General features: G+C 54.0%; 1 protein-coding gene across 2 annotated transcripts in view; it reads right to left on the bottom strand.

Moving 5' to 3' along the window:
• Positions 1-22,110, bottom strand: part of LOC138806773 (dual specificity protein phosphatase 16-like) — a 29,083-nt gene extending 6,973 nt beyond the window's left edge. The window contains exons 1-4 of one of the 2 annotated variants that reach the window (XM_069992120.1): positions 22,002-22,110; positions 18,181-18,284; positions 1,924-2,427; positions 1,381-1,519 (exon numbers count right to left, since the gene is read on the bottom strand). In XM_069992120.1, the coding sequence (XP_069848221.1) occupies positions 1,381-1,519; positions 1,924-2,151 (367 nt within the window). In that variant the 5' untranslated portion in view covers positions 2,152-2,427; positions 18,181-18,284; positions 22,002-22,110. Of the gene's footprint in view, positions 1-1,380; positions 1,520-1,923; positions 2,428-15,375; positions 15,740-18,180; positions 18,285-22,001 lie in introns of those variants that run through there. The other variant, XM_069992119.1, reaches the window with a different exon arrangement.
• Positions 22,111-24,030: the final 1,920 nt, after the last annotated feature.

Here is a 24,030-nt window from a genome sequence, read left to right as displayed (position 1 = left end):
AGCGCTAGTCTTGAGCTGAAGAGCTGAGGGACAGCGCCCAGGCCCAGAGTTCAGGCCCCATGACGGGACCCAAAATCAAACAAACAAACAAAAAAACATTCAGCACACCTGAGGCATGCATGACTTACAGACCACTACATTCTAGCACAGCCCAGAGGAAAGGCCTTGCCCCTCCCCGTTCCAACCAGCAGCCCTGTGTTCTAAAAATGCCACTGGGGATTCCACTGTGGGGAGAAAATAAAATACATGTAACACCTCTGCTGAACAGTTCAGAGTGCGGGCTTGCTTCTCTCTCCTTTGACCCCTTGCTTAAAATTGTAGAGGTGAACACAGAAGCAGTGGTATTTCAGCTTTGTGGCATTCAAATTTCTTTAAGTCCCAAATTCTAAAGCAGATCCCTGTGTGTGTGTGTGTGTGTGTGTGTGGTGTGTGTGTGTGTGGGTGCGTGCACACGCGCGCACGCGCGTGCTCAAGTGCCAGTCTTGGGGTTTGAACTCAGGGCCTGGGCTTTAACAATTTGAACCACTTCTGGCTTTTTGGTGGTTCATTGGAGATGAGAGTCTCGTGGGCTTTCCTGTGCGGGCTGGCCTGACTTTGGTTTTCAGATCTCAGCCTCCTAAACAGCTAGGATGACAGGCGGGAGCCTGACCTGATGTTGACTTAAAGATCACTACTGCATACAAAAGTGGAACCAAAAGAAAAAAAAAATACAAAAAAACTGGAGTTGGGATGGCCTTGAACTTCCATCCTCCCAACTCCTGCCTCCAAGCAGCCGAGATCACAGGTGTGAGCCAGGGTGGAAGGAGCATGCGTGGAGCAGCTGCACCACCCTTATCCTGTGAGCCGGGCAGCAAACGCTGGGGGCCATGGGGTCAGGGGGAGGGAGCAAGAGGGTGGAGCAGAGCCCCAACATGCTCCCCAGGGCACATCTCCCACGTGCGTCTCCCAGTGCTTTCTGAAGCCTCCTCACAGCTCAGCATTTCCAACGTTGAGACTGTTTTCCACTTGGAAAACCAAAAAACCCACGGGTAGACCAGGCCGTAATGAAAAGAAGCATCCTTTTCACACACACTACACAGTGAGGAAGGCCCAGGGGGTGACCGCCACTAGCAGTCCACTAGCTCCCTGGGTTTGGGGTGGGCGGACCCTGCTGCTGGGGTGGGCCCCACCAACACAAGGCAGGGAACCCCTCCTGGACTTCGCGGCTCTGAGCCGCCGAATGGCACCAGGAGCTTTGCACACGCAGCTAATAGCACCCTGCTCCTCACATCCACAGACCAGGCCACACCCCAGTGAGGAAATCCCAGAGGCTGTAAACCTTTCGTGCCCCTGTGCACGGCCCCCAGGAGCCACCCCGAGGCTTGGCCACCCTGGCCCCACCTGCGAGCAGGTGAACAGAACAGAAGCTCTTCTCCAGTTTCCCCAGCAGCACGGTGAGAAAGCAGTCGGACGACAGGGATGCCATGTCCTGGGAGCTCTGGTCGTAGACTACCACCGTCTGGGTGCCCTCGATGTCCACCTGGAATGCATACAGGCTGTTTAGGGGGACAGGCGGGCAAGGGCTGGCGGGCATCGGCTCATCGCCACAGGCCGTGTAGGACTCTGCCACATGCTGACACCTGATGCCCACTTCGGGCAGTCAATGGGACATGCTTTCTGCCCTTGGCCTAATGCACAGCAATGAAGGCATCGCTGTGTACTGAAACCAAACAATGAGTTCATCTTCATTCCCAGGGTACGGGGGCAAGGGGGGGGGCGCGAGGGGGACGGGGGGGGGGAGCCATGACCTTCCTGTCCGATGGTCACCCAGGGTGACCTTGAGCCTTGATGCCCTGAAGATGCCAGCGTTAGCACACATCACACCAAACGCCCCTAAGAATCATCAGTTCGAGGGGCTAGGGCAGGCTGGGCGCGGATGCCCACCTTGTGCTTGGCCGAGTGTTGGATGAGCTCAGTGATCAGCACTTTGTCCTGCTGCAGCCGGCGCTTCATGAGCTTGGAGCAGTTGACATTGATGGCATCCAGGATGTGGGAGGTGTTATACTCCACGAACGGCCGGCTGTCGATCAGCAGCACCTTCTCCGCCCCGCTCTCCAGCAGGGCCACCAGCTTCTCGGTGACAATGGGACCTGCAGCTGCGTCATGGGCCATGACCACTGCCGATCCTTGGTTCCTCCTCGGTGCCCGCGGCCCAAGAGGGTGGTGTGCTCACAGGCCCAGCCGCCCCATGGCGGGGACGGGGTCAAGGGGCCCAGGCCTGGCAATGCAGGGCCGATCCCATTTTGGGGGTCCTCCTTGGAAGTCCTGGCTCTTGGTTGGCTCTGGTCCCCCTCACAGCACCAGCCGGGTACACGCTGCCCCAGGCACAGGGGCTTGGGGGCAGCCCAGGCGCTGCACCATCCCCGGCCAAGCCCACTGGGTGACAGCCTGCACAGACAGAGACAAAGCATGGGTCAGACTACAGCATGAACCGGTCCTCGCTCCTCTCAGCCCACACCGAACGCCTTGTTCATTTGAACCAGCCCCAGAAAGCCACCTGGGTATGGTGCAAGGGAAAGTGTGCAAGAGACATTCAAGTTTACCTCCAAGTGTGAAAAGCTCCCAGAAAGCAGCATATTCATGAGTTCTAGTCACCTGGCCCCCAGCACTAAATGGCTGGTGTGCAAATAAAATGACTATAGGGCTGGGAAGGTGGCTCAGTGGTAGAGTGTCTGCCTCGCATGCATGAGGACCTGGGTTCGATTCCAGCAGCATTACATATGCAGAAAAAGCCAGAAGTGGGTGCTGTGGCTCAAGTGGCAGAGCACTCACCTTGAGCTGAAGAGCTGAGGGACAGCGCCCAGGCCCAGAGTTCAAGCCCCACCACCAACAAAATAAATAAATAATAAAAGAACTATAAAGGATTATACACATATGAGAGTAAAAGGACCACAGGCCAGGCACCCATGGCTCCGACCTGATCATAGCCGGAAGCCAACCTGGGCAGAAAATGCCCCATGAGACTCTTATTTCCAATGAACCATCAAAAATTAGAAGTGGCACCATGGCTAAAAGGAGTAGAACGCTAGCTTTGAGCGAAAGAGTTCAGGTATAGCACCCAGGACCCGAGTTCAAGCCTCACGACTGGCAAAAAAACTTTTCAAAAAATGAAAGGAAGCCGGGGCCTGGTACCTGTAATCCTAGCTACTCAGGAGGTTGAAATCTCAAGATCGCAGTTTGAAGCCACCCTGGGCAGGAAAAGTCTGTGAGACTCTGATTTCTAATGAGCCACCAAAACACTGGAAATGGAGCTGGGGCTCGAGTGGTAGAGGGCTAGCCATGAGCACAAAAGCTCCGGGATGGTGCCCAGGCCCTGAGTTCAAGCCTCAGTACTGGCACAAAAATAAATAGGTAAACAGATAAATGAATAAAAGAGAGGAAGAAGAATGCTGAGGGCTAGGCGCTGGCCTCTCCCCCTCCCCCCCTCCATCACCCCCCCCACCTTTGCCTCTTCTTCCCCATGCTGTATTCTCAAGTCACTGGTCCCTACCCCCCTGAAATCTCAGCCCCTAGCACAGGACCCCAACATCCCTGTGCCTTCTGCCTGCCACATTTCTGTCCCCAGCCATTTCCTGGTGGCAGACAGCGGGAGGAGGAGCTCAGACCTGACCCACCCTCCCCTCCCCCCTTCTCCAGCCCCTCAAGATGCCGGTGGTAGCCCTGTGCACCATGCCTTCCCCCATGCCTTCCCACAGAGGATGTTCCTCAAGACTACCGTGAGTAAAACCCTCCATGATCCAAAAACAATCTGCAGCCCTAACAGACATCTGTGAACCTGTTTCTGATCAACCATGCTTTCCACCGCACCACTCCCTGCCCACAGGGCGAGCCACACCAGCCTCCTCAGACAGTCTCCAACCCAGTGTCCTGTTTCCCAACAGGAGAGGACGGGCCTTGATCACAAGGATGCCCGGGGAAGCACAGAACATGTAAACCTGAGAACACGCGGGAGCAGTCCTCCCTGGCTGAGCCCGCCCCCCTCCCTCTGCCTCCCTCTCTCTGCCTCCACCCACCCTCCCAGCTGGCCTCTGGCGACAAGATCCACGAGACCCACGTGACACAGCAAGGTGGGGGTGAGCAGACACAAACATGTACAAGGTGGAGCAGGACCTGCTCCCATTGCTTCTCGGGGCAGACAACCTGGCAGGACAGCACCCCTCCCCCGGGACCCAGACCCTCCCTGCCCATCTTGCCTGGCAGGGAGCGGGCCGGGCCGAGGCCGCTGGGTCCTGTCCCACTTTTTGCCCCAGCTCAGGTTGCCTATAGTCCTGAATGGCTGCTGACTGGGGCTGTGGGGGCCTGGGGCCTCAGTGATCTTAGTCCTGCTTGTTTACAGAAAGAGACTTTTAGTGGGGTCCCATCCTCCCCGTGCCCCCTTCAACTCCGACTTCTAACATTTCATTCCAAAGGACACCCACAGCCCTGTGGTTTTCAAAGTCTTTTTGAATCGAGTAGGACTTAGATAAAAAGAAAATACTTTATCAATTACCTCCCCCCCCACACATACTGGGAAAATCTCATGCAAACTTCCTGAAAGGAGTTGAAAGACTAAAAACTCTTAGATGGATTCACCAGGACTGAAATTAACGTGTAACAAAATCAGTGACAGGGTGCATGCTCTTTCCCATGCCCTGCTCTCTTTCTGTGGTGATGGTCCAATACACCAAGGCTCCCTCACCTCCCCAGGGGCCCTGCCGCCAATGCAGGGTACTCTGGGAAATTCAGGAGCCTCACCCTTTAACTCTGCACAGAGAGGAACTGCAGTCTTCCTATTAGTGACATGCATTGCTCAAGAATTGGAGAGAACACCATTATAAGGAAGATCACAACTAATGTTAGCTCAGTACTAGCTTTCCAACCCTGCCAACATCTATATCTAGTAAGTCTCTATTTATTTATTTATTTTGTCGGTCATGGGGCTTCAACTCTGGACCTGGGCGCTGTCCCTCAGCTCTTCAGCTCAAGGCTGGTGCCCTACCACTTAAGCCACAGCTCCACTTCAGGTTTTCTGGTGGTTCATTGGAGATCAGAGTCTCATGGCCTTTCCTGCCCAGGCAGGCTTGGAACTGAGATCTTCAGATCTCAACCTCCTGCATAGCTAGGATGACAGGCATGCGTCACCAGCACCAGGCTATAAGTCTTGATTTTATAGAATGAAACAGGATAAAATTAAGACATGCTAAGCAAGATGAATGCTTGGAAAACTGTTTAACAAGGAAGTAGCGATTACTTCATTACAATACGGGAAAGTCCCCAGCCAGCACCTGCTCACCCAGTACCAGCTCACCCAGCAACGGCTTACCCAACACTGGCTCACCCAGCACAGGCTCACCTAGCACAGGCTCACCCAGCACTGGTTCACCTAGCACTGATTCACTTAGCACTTTTCTCCAACCCAGCACTGGCTCAGCCAGGACCAGCTAACTCACCCACCGCTAACTCACCCAGCACTATCTCACCTAGCACCGCAGCTACTTCCCAAAGCTCTCAGCTCCTAAGCAGACAGGCACAAGGCTTGAACACATTCCAGGCTTGACCTTGGAGCTCAGACCACACCTGCTCCCAAGGCCCCGGGGCTAAAAATAACTGTGGGGCTGGAGGATGGTGGGAGCCGGGGCCAGGGGGTACTGCAGCCCCCATTACCAGCAGCAACGGGAGACCAGGACTGATCACTAGGGTGTGTGAGTGCGTGTGTTTGAGTGTGTGGCCATGCTGATGCCCAGCTTCCCCACAGCCCATGTGCCGATTTCCGGAGAGGCCAGGCTGGGAAGAAACAGAGCCCTGTGCAGCCCTCCTGGTCCCCACCAGGGGACACGTGTCCCCCACACCTTCTGCCCCCAACCTGCCTGGCAGTGCTGGAGCTGACCCTGGTGGGACCTTTAAAGCCACCCCAGACACCTCCTTCCTCCTGAAGTAGCTCATCTCAGCAGTGTGTCCCAGTGACGTGGGTGTGCAATGCACCACGGAGCCCGCACCCCGGCCCTAGCATGCACACAAGGCAGCAGTGCAGGGTGAAGATCCTCTCCCAACACAGAAAATCACTAGTTAAGTGTCCAACACACTGCTTAGCTGTCCTTGGCCGAAACATGAAAATACCTAATCTCCCCCCCCCACACAGCCCATGCCACACCCCACGCCACACCCCACGTGCGGGTGAACTGCCCTCAGCCATCTGCTAGCAAGCATGTGTAAGCGGGGTAAAGTACAACATTGTAAATGTTCAACTTTTTTCTCTTGCAAAACAGTGCTTGCGTCCTGAGGTTGTAGACCGCATCACAAATGAGCTAACTGGTAATTCCGGGGTTGAAGATGTGAGCTCATGGACTGAACACCAACGAAGTTCATCATCACTTAGGAGTGGAATAAAAACACCACCCAGTGGGGCACCAGTGGCCCACACCTATAAGCCTAGCTACTCAGGAGGCTGAGATCTGAGGATCATGGCTCAAAGCCAGCCCAGGCAATAAAGTCCGTGAGACTCTTATCTCCAATGAACCACCAGAAAGCCGGAAGTGACGCTGTGGCTCAAGAGGTAGAGAGCTCGCCTTGAGCTGAATTGCTGAGGGACAGCACTCAGGCCCAGAGTTCAAGCCCCACAACTGACAAAAAAAAAAAAAAAATACCACCCAGACTCACCTGTGGGTCTAAAACAGAAACCGGACAATCACATTGTTGAAAGATGTCCCTTTGGACTTTTCTTCATGTTGACACTGCTGACATTTATTCACTTAATGAAACCCACTGACCTTTGCTCTCTCTGACCCCGAGAACATAAAAGGTACAAAGTCGAATCTGAACGGAATGCGCTGGCACAATAAGGAGTTGGAATTGAGACCGAGATGCTCCAAATCTCTAAGCTGTGGAATTCTACCTGGAGCCGTTAACACTGTCCTTTTACAAAATTTTAGGAATTCGCCCCAAACCACACAATTCCTCCATGGCGGGAGACAGAGCTTTGAGAAATACGACAGTCCTCTTGGGCTTACCAAAATGTTTCCCATTTTAAAACAGGTTTCTAAAGAACACAGAAAGAAACAGATTTCAAGAGATGAGGAATAACGTAGCCTTAAAAATCTGTGATGTAGCCAGGAGCCAGTGGCTCATGCCTGTAATGCTAGCTACGGGGGAGGCTGAGATCTGAGGATCGAGGTTCAAAGCCAGCCTAGGCAGGAAAGTCCGTGAGACTCTTATCTCCAATAAACCACTAGAAAACCGGAAGTGGCACTGTGGCTCAAACAGTAGAGTGCTAGCCTTGAGCTGAAGAGCTGAGGGACAGCGCCCAGGCCCAGAGTTCAAGACCCACAACCGACAAAAAAAAAAAAATCTGTGATGTAGGGGCTGGTAAGTGGCTCAGTGGTAGAGCGCTTGCCTTGCATGCATGAGGCCCTGGGTTCAATTCTTCAGCACCACATAAGCAGAAAAAGCCAGAAGTGGTGCTGTAGATCAAGTGGTAGAGTGCTCACCTTGAGCTGAAGAGGTGAGGGACAATACCCAGGCCCCACAACCTAAATAAATAAATAAATCTGTTATATAGCCGGGCACCGATGGCTCACACCTGTAATCCTAGCTACTAAGGAGGCTGTGATCTGAGGATCATGGTTCAAAGCCAGCCAGGGCAGGAAAGTCTGTGAGATTCTTGTCTCTAATAAACCACCAGAGAACTGGAAGTGGCACTGTGGGTCAGGTGGTAGAGTGCTCACCTTGAGCTGAAGAGCTGAGGGACAGTGCCCAGGCCCAGCTATTCAACAAACCTGCTGTGGGCAGGCGCTGCCACTGTGGAGTGGGGTGAAAGGCAGTACCTAGTACCCGAGCTGCCAGAAAATTTGGCCTTCCTGGGGCCCGTGGGCCAGGCTTTTCCCACAGAGGCAGGTGACAAAGAAAGGCGAGGGCAGAGTGAGGGGCAGGTTGCCCACATTCCCAGAAGAGGAGGGAAATGGTCCACAGGGGCTTCGGGTGGACAGCCCTCATGGCTCATCTTGCCTTGTAAGGGGGCGCAGGGAGGTGGGCCCTAAATTGAGGAGCCCCCTAGAGCAAAGACAAGTGAGATTTCCTAGGAAGCTCCTTTAAACGAAGAGGCAGAAAGCAGAGAAGCCCAGGGCCACGCTCACCCCTAAAAGTCACTAAGCAAATACTTGTTCATGCTAATAACAAAGACATCACTAGCAGAAGAATAGATCTTTTGTCTAGAAAAAATGTCTATGAGGCTCAGAAACCAAAGTCCCTGTCTTAATGAATGAACGAAGGTCATGCTCATAATAAAAGAATCGCCACTGACTTGTAACATTTTATCGAAAACTTAAACTACTTTTTCCTGGCAACACAAATGCCACAATACCCAATACTTGGTATTTGAACACTCCCCTCAAATACACTTCTTTTTAAACTAACACCACAATGACTACATCCTACAACAAAGCCACAAAAGCCGGTAGGCCCCATCTCCCCTTTGGGCTGCTGGCGCAAGATGAGGGGCTTTCTGCTGTGCAGGATCCTTATTGTCAGTTTTAGAACCAAAAAGCTGCTGGGCGCCGGTGGCTCACGCCTATAATCCTAGCTACTCAGGAGGCTGAGATCTGAGGATGGAGGGCAGGAACATCTGTGAGACTCTTATTTCCAATAAACCACTAGAAAACCAGAAGTGGTGCTGTGGTTCAAGTGGTAAAGCGCTCCCCTTGAGCTGAAGAGCACAGGGACAGCGCCTAGCCCCAGAGTTCAAGCCCCACGACCGACCGCCCCCCCCCCCAAAAATAATTAAGCTTCCCGAATAAGCTTCTCAGTCATCCACAGGATCAAAAACAAACACAATTGCTTTAAATACCAATAAGGGTTTCAGTACTAGGACAAGGTTCCTAAACCAATATTTAGGAATCTGGTGGTAATGAAATTAGACACTGTTCCTAAGCAGTTCAAAGTGATTCTGGGGTTCATGGGCAGCTCTGCATTTTATTCTGAAAAATTCTCCCTTAAATACCTGGGGGTTCATTGGAGTTAAAGAGTCTCACTTCCCTGCCTGGGCTGGCTTTGAACTGTGATCCTCAGATCTCAGCCTCCACTCATCGAGTCCCTGACACATTGCTCTTGTTTTTTATTTAAAAAAAAAAAAGTGAGAGGACAAGCAAATGCTCCTGGCTACTCCCCCCCTCCCCCGACTCCCATACCACCATCTCTGGGGACCCCACTTTATGGGGCTCCTGCCCCACCACGGCCCTGCCCACAGCTGTGGGGATTCCCCCACAGCAGTCACCCCATGAGCCATGAAGACAACGCCATTGCTGGCACGCATGGACAGAGCTAAAGAAGACCCTGCTCGGCCCCGCTGTTCATGGAGACTTCCAAGCGGCGGTAAACGGGTTTAGAGCCATTTTCCACAGAGGGTGACACATGTTGGGGGGCGAGGTATTGCGGTGCCGTCGCAGTGACGTCGTGGGGATGCGGTGATGTCACGGGGTGGCCACGGACCTGACGCACCAACCAGCATCTTACTGGCCCCGCTTCTCAGACACGCGTGGGTGCCGCCCCGGTCAGAGCCCCATTCCCCTCCCACGCGGGGCAGAGCCTCCGCAGTACCGGGCCCCAGGTGAACGCCTCCGAGTACAAACATCCACAAGTGGGTGCAGGTCAGCGCTGTGATCCACACTCACCGAGGTCAGCACCGTAACTGACCACTCACCAAGATCAGCACCATGACTGACCACTCACCGAGATCAGCACCGGGACCCATGCTCACTGAGGCCAGGACCATAACTGAACACTCACTGAGGTCAGCACTGTGACTGACCACTCACAAAGCAGATCAGCACCGCAAGTGACCACACACTGAGGTCAGCACCACGACCCATGCTCACTGAAGTCAGGACCATAACTGACCACTCACCGAGATCAGAGCACAACCATGCACTGCAATCAGCACCGCGACTCATGGTCACTGAGGTCAGGACCAGGACCGACCACTCACTGAGATCAACACCGTGACCGACGCTCGCCGAGGTCAGCATGGTGACTGACCATGCACCGAGATCAGCACTGCACAGAAATCTGCACAGCGACCCACGTTCACCGAGCAGATCAGCACCATGACTGACCACTCACCAAGATCGGCACCATGACCAACCGCTCACCAAGCAGATCAGCGCTATGATTGACTGTTCACCGAGCAGATCAGCACCGTGACTGACCACTCATTGAGCTCTGGGTACCACATCACACACACACACACACACACACACACACACACACACACACACATACACACACACCTACATGGAGACTATTTAGACCCACCCCATCTTTTTCCCTACATATCTGTGTGTACCTGCCTTTCTCCATGAACCTCAGCCAAAACAATGGGTCCACACAGATGGAACGTAGAAGCTATTATGCCAGCAGACCAGGCATTTCCCAGTCCTGGACTGCCCAGCACCACACAGCCCTTACCACACTAGACATGACGTTAATGTTCCCATAAAAAACAAATGGCAGCCGAGCGCCCATGGCTCACGCCTGTAATCCTAACTACTCAGGAGGATGAGATCTGAGGATGGCAGTTCAAAGCCACCCCAGGCAGGAAAGTCTGTGAGACTCTCATCTCCAATGAACCACCAGAAAACCAGAAGTGGTGCTGTGGTTCAAGTGGTAGAGCACTAGCCTTGAGTTGAAGAGCTGAGGGATAGTGCCCAGGCCCAGAGTTCAAGCCCCACGACCACCAACAACAACAACAAAAATATATATATATAAGCTATGTAGAAGGTTAATTATCAAATAGGTTCTGACTGTGTGTGGATATTCAAATTTCCACATCGATATCAGTCATCAGAGTGTCTCAGGCTGCAGGTTCACAGAGCAATGGGACTGCAGCCAGCCTCTATAACTTCCTTGCTCATCAGTCACCTGAGGTAGAAACTTTTCTGCAGCTTACTGTCCTCTCCTGTCAGACTGTAAGTTCCAGAAGGCCAAAACCCTTCTGTCTTGTTTTCCCTAGCATGGACGGTGCATTTGGTTGAGGGGTGACAGAATCCTGCACATTATTAGAAGGATGGACAGACCCAACTCCCCAGGCCGGACTCCAGTTCTGTTATCACTGAGATCTGAGAATCATGGTTCAAAGCCAGTCTGGGCAGGAAAGGCTGTAAGACTCTTATCTCCAATAAACCACTAGAAAACCTGAAGTGGCCCTGTGGTTCAAGTGGTAGAATGCTCACCTTGAGCTGAAGAGTTAAGGGACCATGCCCAGGCCCAGAGTTACAGACTGACAAAACAAAAACAAAAACAAAACCCACTAGAATGAGTCCTCCTCCATCCTGGAAGTTTCCAGGATTTTAGTGTGTGTGTGTGTGTGTGTGTGTGTGTGTGTGCGCGCGCATGTGTGCGTGTGTGCACACGCGTGCGTGTACACTGGCCCTAGGGTTTCAACTCAGGACCTGAGTGCTGTCTCTGAGCTCTTTTGCTCAAGGCTAGGGCTCTCACTTCTGGCTTTTTAGTGGTTAATTGGAGATAAGAGCTTCACAGACTTTCCTGCCAGGGCTGGCCTCAAACTGGGATTCTCAAATCTCAGCCTCCTGAGTAGCTGAGATTAAAGGGGTGAGCCACCAGCTCATAGCCATACCTCCCTTCTTGTAGCTGAGGTACGAAAGGGGTTCCCATTCATGCCAAGTTGTCTATTTACTTCTCTACTAGTCCAGTGAGCTTTGGACTTTGGCCTCATTCAGTCTGCCTTAGATCCTTCCTTTAAACAGCTCTTGTTCCCTCTGGTCCTTTACATAACTGAATTACTAACCCTATCTCAATCTCTGGTGTGTGAGGTCCACACTTCTTTAAGTTCAGCCAGTCTTTAAGGCCTTCCCCTCTATTTACATCACAATACAACACAACAACAAAATTGGGTTAAATGACAACAAACACTGGAAAATATCCTTATGAAATTTACTTTCTGAATCTCATTTTTTGCGTAAGCCCAGTGTTAGTAAGATTCTATCAGGCTCAATTTTAAAATCCAGTGCAATTTTGAACAAAGAAAAAGTTAAAGCTAGCCAGGCACCAGTGGCTCATGCCTGTAATCCTAGCTACTCAATAGGCTGAGATCTGAGGGTCACAGTTCAGAGCCAGCCTGAGCAAGAAAGTCCGTGAAACTCTTATCTCCAATAAACCATGAAAAAACCAGAAATGCAGCTGTAGCTCAAGTGGTTGAGCACTAGCCTTGAGCTGAAGAGCTGAGGGACAGCGCCCAGGCCCAGAGTTCAAGCCCATAACCGACTAAAAAAAAAAAAAAGAAAGAAAAAGAAAAAGTTAAAGCCAACTAAGCAAGTACTGGTGTTTTTTTTTTTTCCCCCCCTAGGAAATCTTTTTAACTTGTTCTTCAGGCTGCTGGAGTCTGTTGTAAAATGTGGTTTTTTCCCTGATTGCCTTTCCTTGACCTTCTGATCCAAGCAAGTTTGCCCTACGTCCATTTACATTTCCAAACTGAAGTATCTTGCAGTTGAGAACTTAAAACTGTGTGTGTGTGTGTGTGTGTGTGTGTGTGTGTGTGTGTGTGTGTGTGTGTGTGTGTGTGTGTGTGTGTGTGTGTGTGTGTGTGTGTGTGTGTGTGTGTGTGTGTGTGTGTGTGTGTGTGTGTGTGTGTGTGTGTGTGTGTCCTGAGCACTGTCCTAGAGCTTTGTGCTCAAGCACTCTATCCCTTGAGGCACAGCTCCACTTCTGGATTTTTAGTGGTTTATTGGAGATAAGAGTCTCATGGACTTTGTTGTCCTGGCTGGCTTTGAAACGTGATCCTCAGATCTCAGCCACCTGAGTAGCTAGGATTATAGGCGTGAGCCACGGGTGCCAGGCACAATATTCTTGTTTTGAAGTTTGGAAAGCTGTAGCTCAACTACCTGTGAGTTAGCTCAGAGGTGAAGAGAAGCATTCTCCGCCCATACAGCTGATGCCTGGAAGCCTCTGGAATCCAGACTGTGCACCCCACCTTGCTCTTACAGGTGCTCAGTTGGGGTCACAGCTGAGCAGCGGTCAGAGACTTCCCAGAGTGAAGAGGGCCCAGCAGGCAGAGGCCTAGCCCCATGCCCCACCAAAAGTACGCACTAACCGAACATTCTAGAAAACCTGTAAGATTTCCAATTAGAGGTTAAAAAAGAAAAAAAAAAAGTTCCATCTCAACACTACAGGTGACACAGGTTCCATATGTCTGAAAGTAGGTTTAGTAGTGCTGGGACCAACTACAATTCAAGACCAGTTCATTTCTAATTCTCCCCAGTGTGAAACATTGACAAGCGCCAATTATTTTACCTAAAAGCCAGCTTGGACTGGAGTTATTTAGTTCCCACACCCCCTTTTTTTGGGGGGGGGGCCTGAACTCTGGTTAGTTCCCACACCCCCTTTTTTTGGGGGGGGGCCTGAACTCTGGGCCTGGCCGCTGGCCCTCAGGTCTTCAGCTCAAGTCTAGAGCTCTACCACTTGAGCCACAGCACCACTTCCAGCTTTTTGCTTATGTGGTGCTGAGGAATTGAACCCAGGGCCTCAGGAATGCAAGGCAAGCACTCTACCACTGAGCCACCTTCCCAGCCCCATCCCCACCCCTTCTTTTAACCTAAGATACTGTGAATGACAACAAAATTCACGCCTGTAATCCTAACTACTCAGGAGGCAGGAAAGTCTGTGAGACACTTATCTCCAATAAACTACTAGAAAACCGGAAGTGGCCCTGTGGCTCAAGTGGTAGAGCGCTCACCTTGAGCTGAAGAGCACAGGGACAGGGCCCAGGCCCAGAGTTCAAGCCCCACTACTGGAAGAAAAAAACAAAAAAAAAACAAAAAAAACCCACAACTCTGCTACTGGCTTTTTGGTAGTTCATTGGAGATGAAGACACGAAGACACTCACAGACCTTGCTGCGCACTCCCTTTGTCTCCCCTTCTCCCCCTTCAAACCTCAGTGTGTTCAGTCCTCCAATCTCAGCCTCCTGAGTGGCTGCGATTACAGGCCTGTGAGCCACTGGCGCCCAGCACAAACAAAACCCCAGTATTTTCCCAAGCAGTCTTCCACATACAGACTCAGTACTTCCCACCACTTTTTCTCTGGTGCCCTAGTGACTCTCTTGACTACAACACTCACATAAAGCGGTGGATTCTTAGTTTTCCTAATTAATTCTCCAGGCCACTGCTCTCACAGCACACACACACACACACACACACACACACACACACACACACACACACACACACACCAGCCCTAAAGCGCGGCCTTCCCCTGCCCTGCTCATCAATGTTATACCTTCTTTTAACACGTACCTGCACTTCCAGACTCGGGTGGGTGTGTGCAGAGGCCTGGGGAGCCGAGCCTCCTTCGGCCCCCCTCGGCCCCCCGAGCCCGGGAAGCAGCTTCCTGCACCCCATCGCCCAAACCCAGGTTCGGACCGGCGGCAGCAGATTGTGCACACACACACACACACACACACACACACACACACGTTGAGAAAGACGAAGCACACCTGGCAGCAGATTGTGCACACACACACACACACACACACACACACACACACACACACGTTGAGAAAGACGAAGCACACCTGGTCATTTCCTAAACAGGTCTGATGGGTTTGGCCGGCGGGGTGCGGGGCCGGCGAGGCGCACCGCAGCTCCCCCCACCGGGGTTCCGGGTCCCGCCAGGCGCACCCCGGCACCCCGCGGCACAGGTGTCCCCCACGCCGGCCAGCCCCTCGGCCTTGCGAAGCTCTCCCAGCCATCCTGAGCACTTCCCAGGACCTCACGCTTCCCTGCTTCAGTCTCTGCACACACACGGGCATACGGGCTAAGTGTGCAAAGGGGCTGCGGTGAGTGAGCGCAACACCTGCGGGTGGGGGGCGGGGGAGGGGCTCTGCCCCTCCTGGGACCCCCGCCCCGCCCCCTATCCTCACACCACACAGGTGCTCGGCGCTTCCATCTCTCAAGACACCCCTGAACCCCCGGAGCCGCCTGAACCCCCCCCTGAATGCCTTGAACCCCGATCCAGAGTTCCAGCGGGGCCCCGGGGTGAAGGGGTCCGGGGTGAGGGGTGAGAAGTGAGCGGGCCCAGGGTGAGGGGAGCGGGGATCCGGGGTGAGGGGAGCACGGTGGGGAGTAAGGGGAGCGCGGATTGGGGTGAGGGGACCGGGGTGAGGGGAGCGAGGGTGAGGGGCGAGGGGAGCGGGGGTCGGGTGAGGAGAGCGGGGTTGCGGGGTTGCGGGGTTCGGGAACCGGGGCCCCGCGTGCGCCCCGCGGTGAGGGGAGCGGGGCCCGGCAGCGCTCGCGGCTTGGCCTGCGGGGTCCCGTCCGGTCCGGCCCGCGCCCCGCCGCCCGCGCCCCGCTGCTGACCTCCGGCCTCCGGGTCCGCGCGGGCCGAGTCCCCGGCGTCCGGCCCGGCGCCCGCCCGCGGCCCACCGGCCGTCCCGGGCCGTCGCTGTCGCCGCGTCCCCGTCTTCTCGCCGAGGGACCGGGGCCCAGGCGGCTGCTCTCGACTCGCCGGAAAAGGTCGAGAAGCGGGAGGAAGGGGTCGGGACCGGCCGGGCGCGGGGCGCGGGCCGCGGGGCGGGCGGGCGGGGGCGGGGGTGCGGGCCGAGCCGCGGGTCAGGAAACTTCAAGCGCCGATGAGGTCATCGGTTTAAAAATAAAGCGATGGCGTCACTTGAAACCAATCCCAGTGAATGAACTCAGCGGATCCCCGAGGAGGGCGGGGCCGGCAGGCCGGGGCGGGGCCGCGACTCGCGGAGGGGCGGGGCCTCGGGGAGGACGCCGCCGCAGGGCTCCGCGCTGGGAGGGGCGGGGCCTCGGAGAGGTGGTCCCGTGCAGGGTGGGGGCGGGGCCTCGGGGAAGGCGCCGCGCGCAGGGGGCCGGGACCTCAGGGAGGGCCTCCGTGCAGGGAGGGGCGGGGCCTCGGGGAGGGCGTCCCTACAGGGAGGGGGCGGGGCCTCGGGGAGGGTAGCGCGGGTAGGGAGGGGCGGGTCTTCAGGGAGGGCGTCCTTGTAGGGAGGGGCGGGGCCTCGGCGAGAGGCGGGGACGGAGGGGGCGGAGGGGAAGCGGGGAGGCCCGGGAGAAAGGGGCGGGACCTCGGGGAGTGGAGGGACCGCCCGGGAAGGGGCGGGGCCGTTCTGGGCGGGGCCACGACGGCGCGGGCGGGCCTTGTGTCTGGAGGGGCGGCGAGGAGGAGGCGGGAAGGGGGCGTGCAGCGGGGGGGGGGGGGTGGTTGGGAGGAGGGTGGGCGGGGGGGGGGGGTGGTTGGGAGGAGGGTGGGCGGGGCGGCGCGCTCCGGGCCTCCGCTTCACACCCCCGGAGGTGGGGCCGAGGCCCGCGCGGCCGCGCACTCGGAGTGCGCTCGTCGTGGGAGGCCCCACGTGGCCGGCCCCTGGACTACTTGTAGTCGCAGGCGCGGTGACGTCACGGCGCAGCGCGCCGGCGCGGCGACGCACGCCGCCTGAACTCTCTCTTTGGAACAAACCTCTTCTGCGTGATCGGGTGGTAGTCGTCGTTCACGCGTTCTCGACTCTTCTCCCGCCGATCTTTCCTGAAGATCTGGCCCCACTGGGGTGCAAAGGCGAGGGCAGAGGCGACGCCCTGAGGGCGGGGACCGGGCAGGCCTCGCGGGGACCCGGGGCTAAGGTGTCGGGGTCCCCGTTCCAAGCCAGCCCAGGCAGGATCGTGGCGGAGACCCTGGTCTCTCAACCCGCAGAAAAGCCCGCGGTGGAGATCTGGCTGCGGGGATACATCGCCAGCCCTGAGCAGAAAGCTCCGGGACAACACCCCAGGCCCCGAGTTCGAGGCCCAGGACCGGCAAATGCGCATGCAAAAGTAAGAATGGCAAAGGACCTCGCTTGAAGAAGCATCGTGGAACACCCCCGTGAATGCTTCCGGCTCATTTCTCTCGGGAGAACAAGGGTTCCCGCTGAAGATGGGGACAGCCGGGCTCTGCTCTGTGACAAGGCCGCAGACGCACACCTATGGGGCCTGTGTCTTGACCTCTGCTGACCCAAGGTCTCTCCCATCCTAACCCTCTTGTGAGCCAGGAGTTAGAGCTGTAGCTCCACGGGGACCCTGGAAAGAGACATCTATAAACCCACTGGCCGTGTCTACTATTCAAAATCCACTGGAGTCCGGAGAGAAAAGACAGCGAGGTGGGAAGAAGGGAACCTGGCCAGGGGAGGGTGGGTGGACCAGAGAGGTCCCCAGGACAGTGTTACCTTGTCCCCTTCCCGTTACCTCCATTTCTCAGAGATGCCTGAAAACTTCCCACCCCTTCTCCATTTATACACTTGTGGAACGGCTGCTGCACATGAGTTCTTCGAGGAGCCTCTTCGTGACAAATAAATTAGGAAACAAGACACCAATGATTATAAAAACGGATTAAAAAAATCTCAGCTGATGGGCTGGAAAGGTGGCTCAGTGGTAGAGCGCTTGCCTTGCATGCATGAGGCCCTGGGTTCGATTCCTCAGCACCACATAAGCAGAGGGAAAAAAAAGCCGGAAGTGGTACTGAGGCTCAAGTGGTAGAGTGCTATCCTTGAGCTGAAGAGCTGAGGGACAGCGTCGAGGCCCAGAGTTCAGGCCCCACGACCAGACCCCCCCAAAAAAAGTCTCAGCTGATAATTGAATGGCATCCAACATTGATGAAAATACTGGAGAGGCCTGGGAAGTTGGCTCAGTGGTAGAGTGCTCACCTAGCACGCATGGAGCCCTGGGTTCAATTCCTTGGTACCACATACACAGAAAAAAACAGAAATGGTGCTGTGGCTCAAGTGGTAGAGTGCTAGCCTTGAGCAAAAGCAGCTCAGGGACAGCGTCCAGGCCTTGAGTTCCAGCCCCAGGACTGGTAAAAAAAAAAAAAAAAGTAAAAATTATTTCTATGCACAAGCCCCTGGAAAGGAAAGATGGGAAGCTGAACTCAAAGCCATCAGAGTCCAAAGACCCATAGAATCCACAAGGTGTGGCCGCCCCTGGCATCTGTGGGGTGAAGGTCCAGGGCCAGACCTGGCTGGAGATAAGGCTTTGCAGTTTATTGGCTGGTTTCTCTGCAGGCTTAGTCTGTGGTGAGATCACCAGGGGAGGAGAAAAGTGGTTAGGAAGCAGTAGACAAGCCCAGAGATGGGGAAGAAGGAACTTGGGGCCTCGAGAAAAAGCAATACTGACCTTCAGCCCAGGAAGAAGTGTTGGTAGAGGCCCTCCAAGCCTGCTTTAGCAGATATGTCAGGGCAGGAAGATTTACTGAAGACCAAGTGGCAAGATTTCAGTCACTGCAAAGAAAAGGAAGAAAGTGGACACAAGGAATCAGGGAGTGCCTGCCAGCCTGCTACCCACAAAGGGGGAGACCCAGTCCGGGCTCCAGGAGATGAGAACTAGGCCCTGCCTGAAACATGACTGAGTTCAAACCCCAGTACTACTAGAAGAAGGGAGGAAGGGAGGAAAATAGAAACAATAGGACCTGTTCTTTCCACAAGGTTGAGTGTTAAAGGAGAAAAATCAGGAGACAGGGTGGTGAGGACCTACAGAGATTCCCCGGGACCCAAAGATGTCACTAAAGTTTGCTTTTGTTTTGTACAACAAGCAACTGTTAAAAGAGAGGGAGAAAAAGCCAGCACCGGTGGCTCATGCTTATAATTCTAGCCACTCAGGAGGCTGAGATCTGAGGAGTGCAGTTCAAAGACAGCCCAGGAAAGAAAAATCCATGAGACTCATTTGCAATGAACCACCAAAAAGCCAGAAGTAGAGCTGTGACTGAAGTGGTAGAACACTAGCCTTGCCTGGAAAAGCTCAGGGACAGCACCCAGGCCCTGAGTTCAAGACCCAGGACCAGCACACAACTACAAATACACACATACACATGTCTACCTCCTTGCGTTGATGGGAAGGCTGTGTTTAACTGGGGAACACCAGATGTAATTAAGTACTAGTGGTAAAGCACTCTCCTTACAGGGATAGCACCTAGGCCCAGAGTTCAAGCCCCACGACTGACCAAAATAAAAACACAAAGAACTCAGGTAGTCTCTGGAAATGTCTGGTCTTTGTGGCTGGGAGGGAAAGAACTCAGGAAAGTGACCTCAGGTATTGACTGTGGTGCCATTCCTTCTGGACCAGGGTACCCGTGTCCTACCTATATTTTCTTGGCTCCATTCTGCTGCTAACACCACAAAGAATGGCAAGGCCCCCAACACAAACCAGTTACTAAAATGAAAAAGTATTAGCGAGGCACTGGGGGCTCATGCCTGTCATCCTGGCTACTCAGGAGGCTGAGATCTGAGGATCAAGGTTCGAAGTCAGCCCAAGCAGAAATGTCTGTGATATTTTGTCTACAATTAACCAGAAAAATACAGGACTAGGTGTGTGCACAGAAAGATAGTCTCCTTGATAGGGCTTTTAAAAAATAATGATTTGTTACTGTTAGTCTATTGTACAGAGGGACTACCATTTACTTTTTAATGAATTTTTATTTCCCCAAACGTGTCTCACAACAGTTACCACTGAGACTTTTCTTTGTGTCTTCTAGTTAAATTATTTTGAGTGGCTCCACAAGAGAATAAAATCTAGTCTGTGTTTTCAGGAAACACAGCTAGCTTGGTATCACAGATTAACAAGACCGGGGTGATTCTGAAGGCTGAACCTCCAGGTGCAGAGCAGGTAAAGGAGGCTGCGGTGACCTTGAGAACTGGGGCAGAGACAATGCGTTCACCTGGCATCTGGACCAGTCTTTCTTGTTCCTCTCTGTGATTGACTGATAGGGTCTTTCTTGTCCCTCTCGGTTTACTTGATGGATTGGGTCTTTCTTGGCTCTCTCTGTGATTGATTTATTGGTTAATGAGGTCTTTCTTGTCCCTGTGATTGGTTGATTGGTTGATTGGGTCTTTCTTGACCCTGTGATTGATTGGGTCTTTCTTGGCCCTCTCTGATTGATTGGGTCTTTCTTAGCCCTGTGATTGATTGATTGATCAGGCTTTTCTTGTCCCTCTCATTGATTGGTTGATTGATTGGGTCTTTTTTGTCCCTCTCTGATTGATGGATTGATTGGGTCTTTCTTGGCCCTCTCTGATTGATGGCTTGATGGGTCTTTCTTGGCCCTCTCTGATGGATGGATTGATTGGGTCTTTCTTGGCCCTCTCCGTGTTAGACTGGGAAATCCCTGTGTGAGAATCTCTCCCACAGTGGGAAGGTGCTCAGGTTTGCAGGACCTTCCTCCTCCATTGCATCTTGATGGGCACTCAGGCGAGGGTAAAACCCTCCTATGCAAACACTGGCCTGCTGGTTTGCTTCCAGCCAGGGGAAGTTTCATGCAAAACCAGTTTCACCATGGGGCAAATGTTGTGTAAGGGAACTTGGGGAACTGGTCAAAGGCAAAGCTGGTCACAGCAGTCACCGTGAGAGTCAAACTTGAATGCGGACACCTTCCTGTCTGTGTCTGCTGGCGGAGGCCGGCCTCCACCCTCACCTGCCTCCTCCTTTATGAGAGCAGGGTCTCTGCACCTAGTACTCCTCCAGCCTCTTGGGGCCTCAGGACCTTGTTCTATGCATCAGGAGCTCCTTGACCTACACCCATTGGCATCTATATACCGGGTCTAAAGAATGTAGTCTACAGTAGATGCTGTATGGAAAATGAATGATACAACTTGTGGGCAGGGCTGGGAGGGGGAAACAGGGAACGTGAAGGAAGGGGGTGACGTTCCGAAAGAGAAATGGACGCCCAGCGGGTCAGGAAAGTCCTGACCAACCTGTCCTGGAAAGTCCTGACATGGCCAGCCTGTTTGGGGAAATGGTTTAAGAATGTATACAGGCTGGGAAGGTGGCTCAATGGTAGCGTGCTTGCCTAGTATGCACAAAGCCCTGGGTTTGGTTCCTCAGTCCCACATACACAGAAAAGGCTGGAAGTGGCGCTGTGGCTCAAGTGGTAGAATTCCAGCCTTGAGCAAAAGCAGTTCAGGGACAGTGCCCAGGCCCTGAGTTCAAGCCCCAGGGCCACACAAACCAAGCAGGGGTCCGTGGGAGAGCCCACATGGAAGAGATTACACGAGGGAAGGGCTCCTGAGGCCTGGAGTGGTAGCCTCGGTGTGGTGTGACGTCCCAGCTCAGTGTGGTGTGACGTCACACAGCTGGCACCTGCTAAGGCACGCAGGGATGTGGGCACTGTCCATGAAGCACAGGACATGGGTGACATCTTCTCGCCCCACCTCAGGCCCGTGGTGTTGGTGCTGGTTGTAGGTCCATCTTCCAGAAGGAAAGGCGAGGCCCACACGGGTTATAGAACCCACCCCAGGTCGTGGGACAGCCTGGCTGGGAGCCCCATGACCCGGTTCCCATGTGGGCCTTGCGCATCCACACCGATGGCCTCATTAGAGCCTCATGAAATCCCCTCCTGCCATGGCAGCCTTTCCCCGTTATCTAACAAAGGAGGAGCCAAAGGACTGGGAGCCAGTGAACCACGCAGGGTCTGGCCAGCCAACACAGAGCTGTGAAGTACCGCTGGCCCCCGTTACCACGCAGCCACTGGGCACAGGCCCATCTGATGGGTTGGGGTCAAGTCAGGGGGAGAATCCGACAGCCCCACAGGACAGGAAGGGCTTCCAGTCCTGGGGCTTGAACTCAGGGCCTTGGTGCTGTCCCTGAGCTTTTTGTGCTCAAGGCTGGCGCTCTACCACTTGAGTCACAGCTCTACTTGTGGTTTTTTGGTGGCTCATTGGAAATAAGAGCCTGGTGAACTTTCCTGCCCTGGCTGGGCTGGCTTTGAACCATGATTCTTAGATCTCGGCCTCCTGAGCTACTGGGATGGCATGTGTGCACCACCAGTACCCAGCTGCCCAGGCCCTGAGTTCAAGTCCCTGTGACGTACACACATACACACACACACACACACACACACACACACACACACACACACGCAAACACCACCTTTGGATCCCCCAAAGCCTTCAACCAAGCCCCCCCCACCCCGCCCACCCAGTTGGCCTGTCTTGTATGAGGCCTACCTCTTTGAGGATGCCCTGGGTCCGTCCCCTCGCTCGGGTTGGTATGGGTGCTGTGGAGATTTAGCATGAGATCTGGCACTGAGTCTTTGCAGTCCAGAGACTCGCACAGTCGGTTTCCCCTGGGACTTCTCCCGTATCATGGAGAACCGGTTACCCCACCCCGTGTGATCTCCTCTTGCTGACCGGATTAAGAAAGTGAGATGCTTAAAGCGACACTCAAGGCTGAGGAGGGAGTTACCCAGAAGAGTCAGGAAATGGGGGCCCAGGCATCTGGGCTTATGATAGGGGTGTCCCTTGGGTTCTGGGGGCCATGGGAGCCAGGCCCAACCCAGGCTCTTCTACAGCAGGGCCTGGGAGGGGACCTGGTGTCCTCAGCTTTCTAGACCTTTCCTCTTTGTGGGGTGGTGGGCAGTGTGTGTGTGTGTGTGTGTGTGCATGATCCAAAATTATGAAGACCAGAGTGAGAAATGCGAGTCGCTCAAATTTGTCACTTCCAGAACAGCTTCGCGTGGCACCAGCACAAGATGAAACAGAAGTAATTGGTTTCAGGGCCACCTCTGAATGTATGGATCTCCTCACAAGAGGAACCAAGGGCTGGAGGTAAGGCCCAGGCAAGCATTCAAGCAAGGACTCACTGTATCCCCACCCCCACCACACATGTCCCCGGCTTAGAAACACCTCAGTATTTCAAGTAGCAAAAAAGAAAACGCTATTCAAAACAAACAAGCAAAAAACTCTTGTGAGCCAGGTGCCAGTAGCTCACGCCTGCAATCCCAGCAGAGATGGAAGGATTCAAATTCAAGGTCAGCGGGTGCAAAAAAAAAAAAAAAAAAAAAAAGCCCAAGAAACTCCATCTCCAAACGACCAGCAAATAAAAGCCAGGCGGGAGGCGTGGCTCCCGGAGTAGAGCACCAAGCCAAGTGAGCCAGAGGCCTTGAGTCCGAAGTCCAGTCCTGGCAAAGAATGAGCTGTTGTGGACTTGGAGAGGAATCCGTCCTCGCCTGGGGAGGGGTGGGGGGGGGTGGGAGAGGTGAGGGGAGGCAAGTTGGGACAGGGAAGGCTTTTAGCTCCCTGAGCATTGTTCCTCTTCCTTCACCTCTGCCCACCAGCTTAGAGCGCACCCCGTGGCCTCCCCTGGTCCAGTGGGGGCTGAGTTATTTGCCCTCCCTCTAGAAATTTCCCCCCACACTGGGCAAGGGCAGAGTGAATGCAGGCATAGTTGCCTGTGTGGGCCAAAGGAAGAGGGAGACGGGCACGGGGCCAAATCCCTTTTAGGACAAAAACAAAAAGCTCTCTGACATGGAATCTTTTGAGGCCCAGTTGACGAGACGAACGTTCTTGCAAGCAGAAAGTCCAGGGAGGGGAGGAGGGCGGGGAAACAGACCCTGGCAGGTAGATAAATCACCTGGAAGCAGATCACCAACCCTGCAGACTGGGTTAGCTCAAGTATGTTCTGCAGCTCCCAGGTCACCCACTAGTCCCCCCTAGTCCCCACCCCCCATGCTCAGTCACCAGGGTCTGTGGGAGGGGATTTCACGTCCCACACAGAGACAGTCTCATGCAAAAAAAAAAAAATGCATTTATTAGGGAAGTTAATAGCTGACTGGCCAGGGATGCAGCACAGACTCAGGAGCTCAGACTGCACCCCCCGCCTTCCCCCCAGCAATCCTCAAAGCTGGGGTTTTTAAGGGCAAACCATGTAGTCCAGCCAGGCCACACACAGGTGACCAATGGAGTGACAGTCTGCCTCATCGTCACTGCTTGAACTAACCTCTTATCTTGGTTTGAACTGGCACTCAAATGTGATAGGTCCCCACACAAAGCAGGGGGATATTCTTCCCCATGGGGGTGGGAATAAGGCTACTCCATCCTGGAAGGGCAAAGGTGGCCGGGCTGCTTTACTATTGTTAACCTTTGACATTTCACCATGCTGGTGGTCAAGCAGATTACACAATCTTATCACAGCAAGCAGAGGGACTGTCCAAACAGTCTTGACCTTTCCTAGAATCTCAACAGAGACGGCGTATTT

This window comes from Dipodomys merriami, unplaced genomic scaffold (assembly GCF_024711535.1).
Source record: "Dipodomys merriami isolate MVZ:Mamm:240054 unplaced genomic scaffold, mDipMer1.0.p SCAF_408, whole genome shotgun sequence".
NCBI lineage: Eukaryota > Metazoa > Chordata > Mammalia > Rodentia > Heteromyidae > Dipodomys > Dipodomys merriami.
The sequence above is the reverse complement of the archived record's forward strand: the minus strand, read 5'-3'. Positions and strand labels throughout refer to the sequence as shown.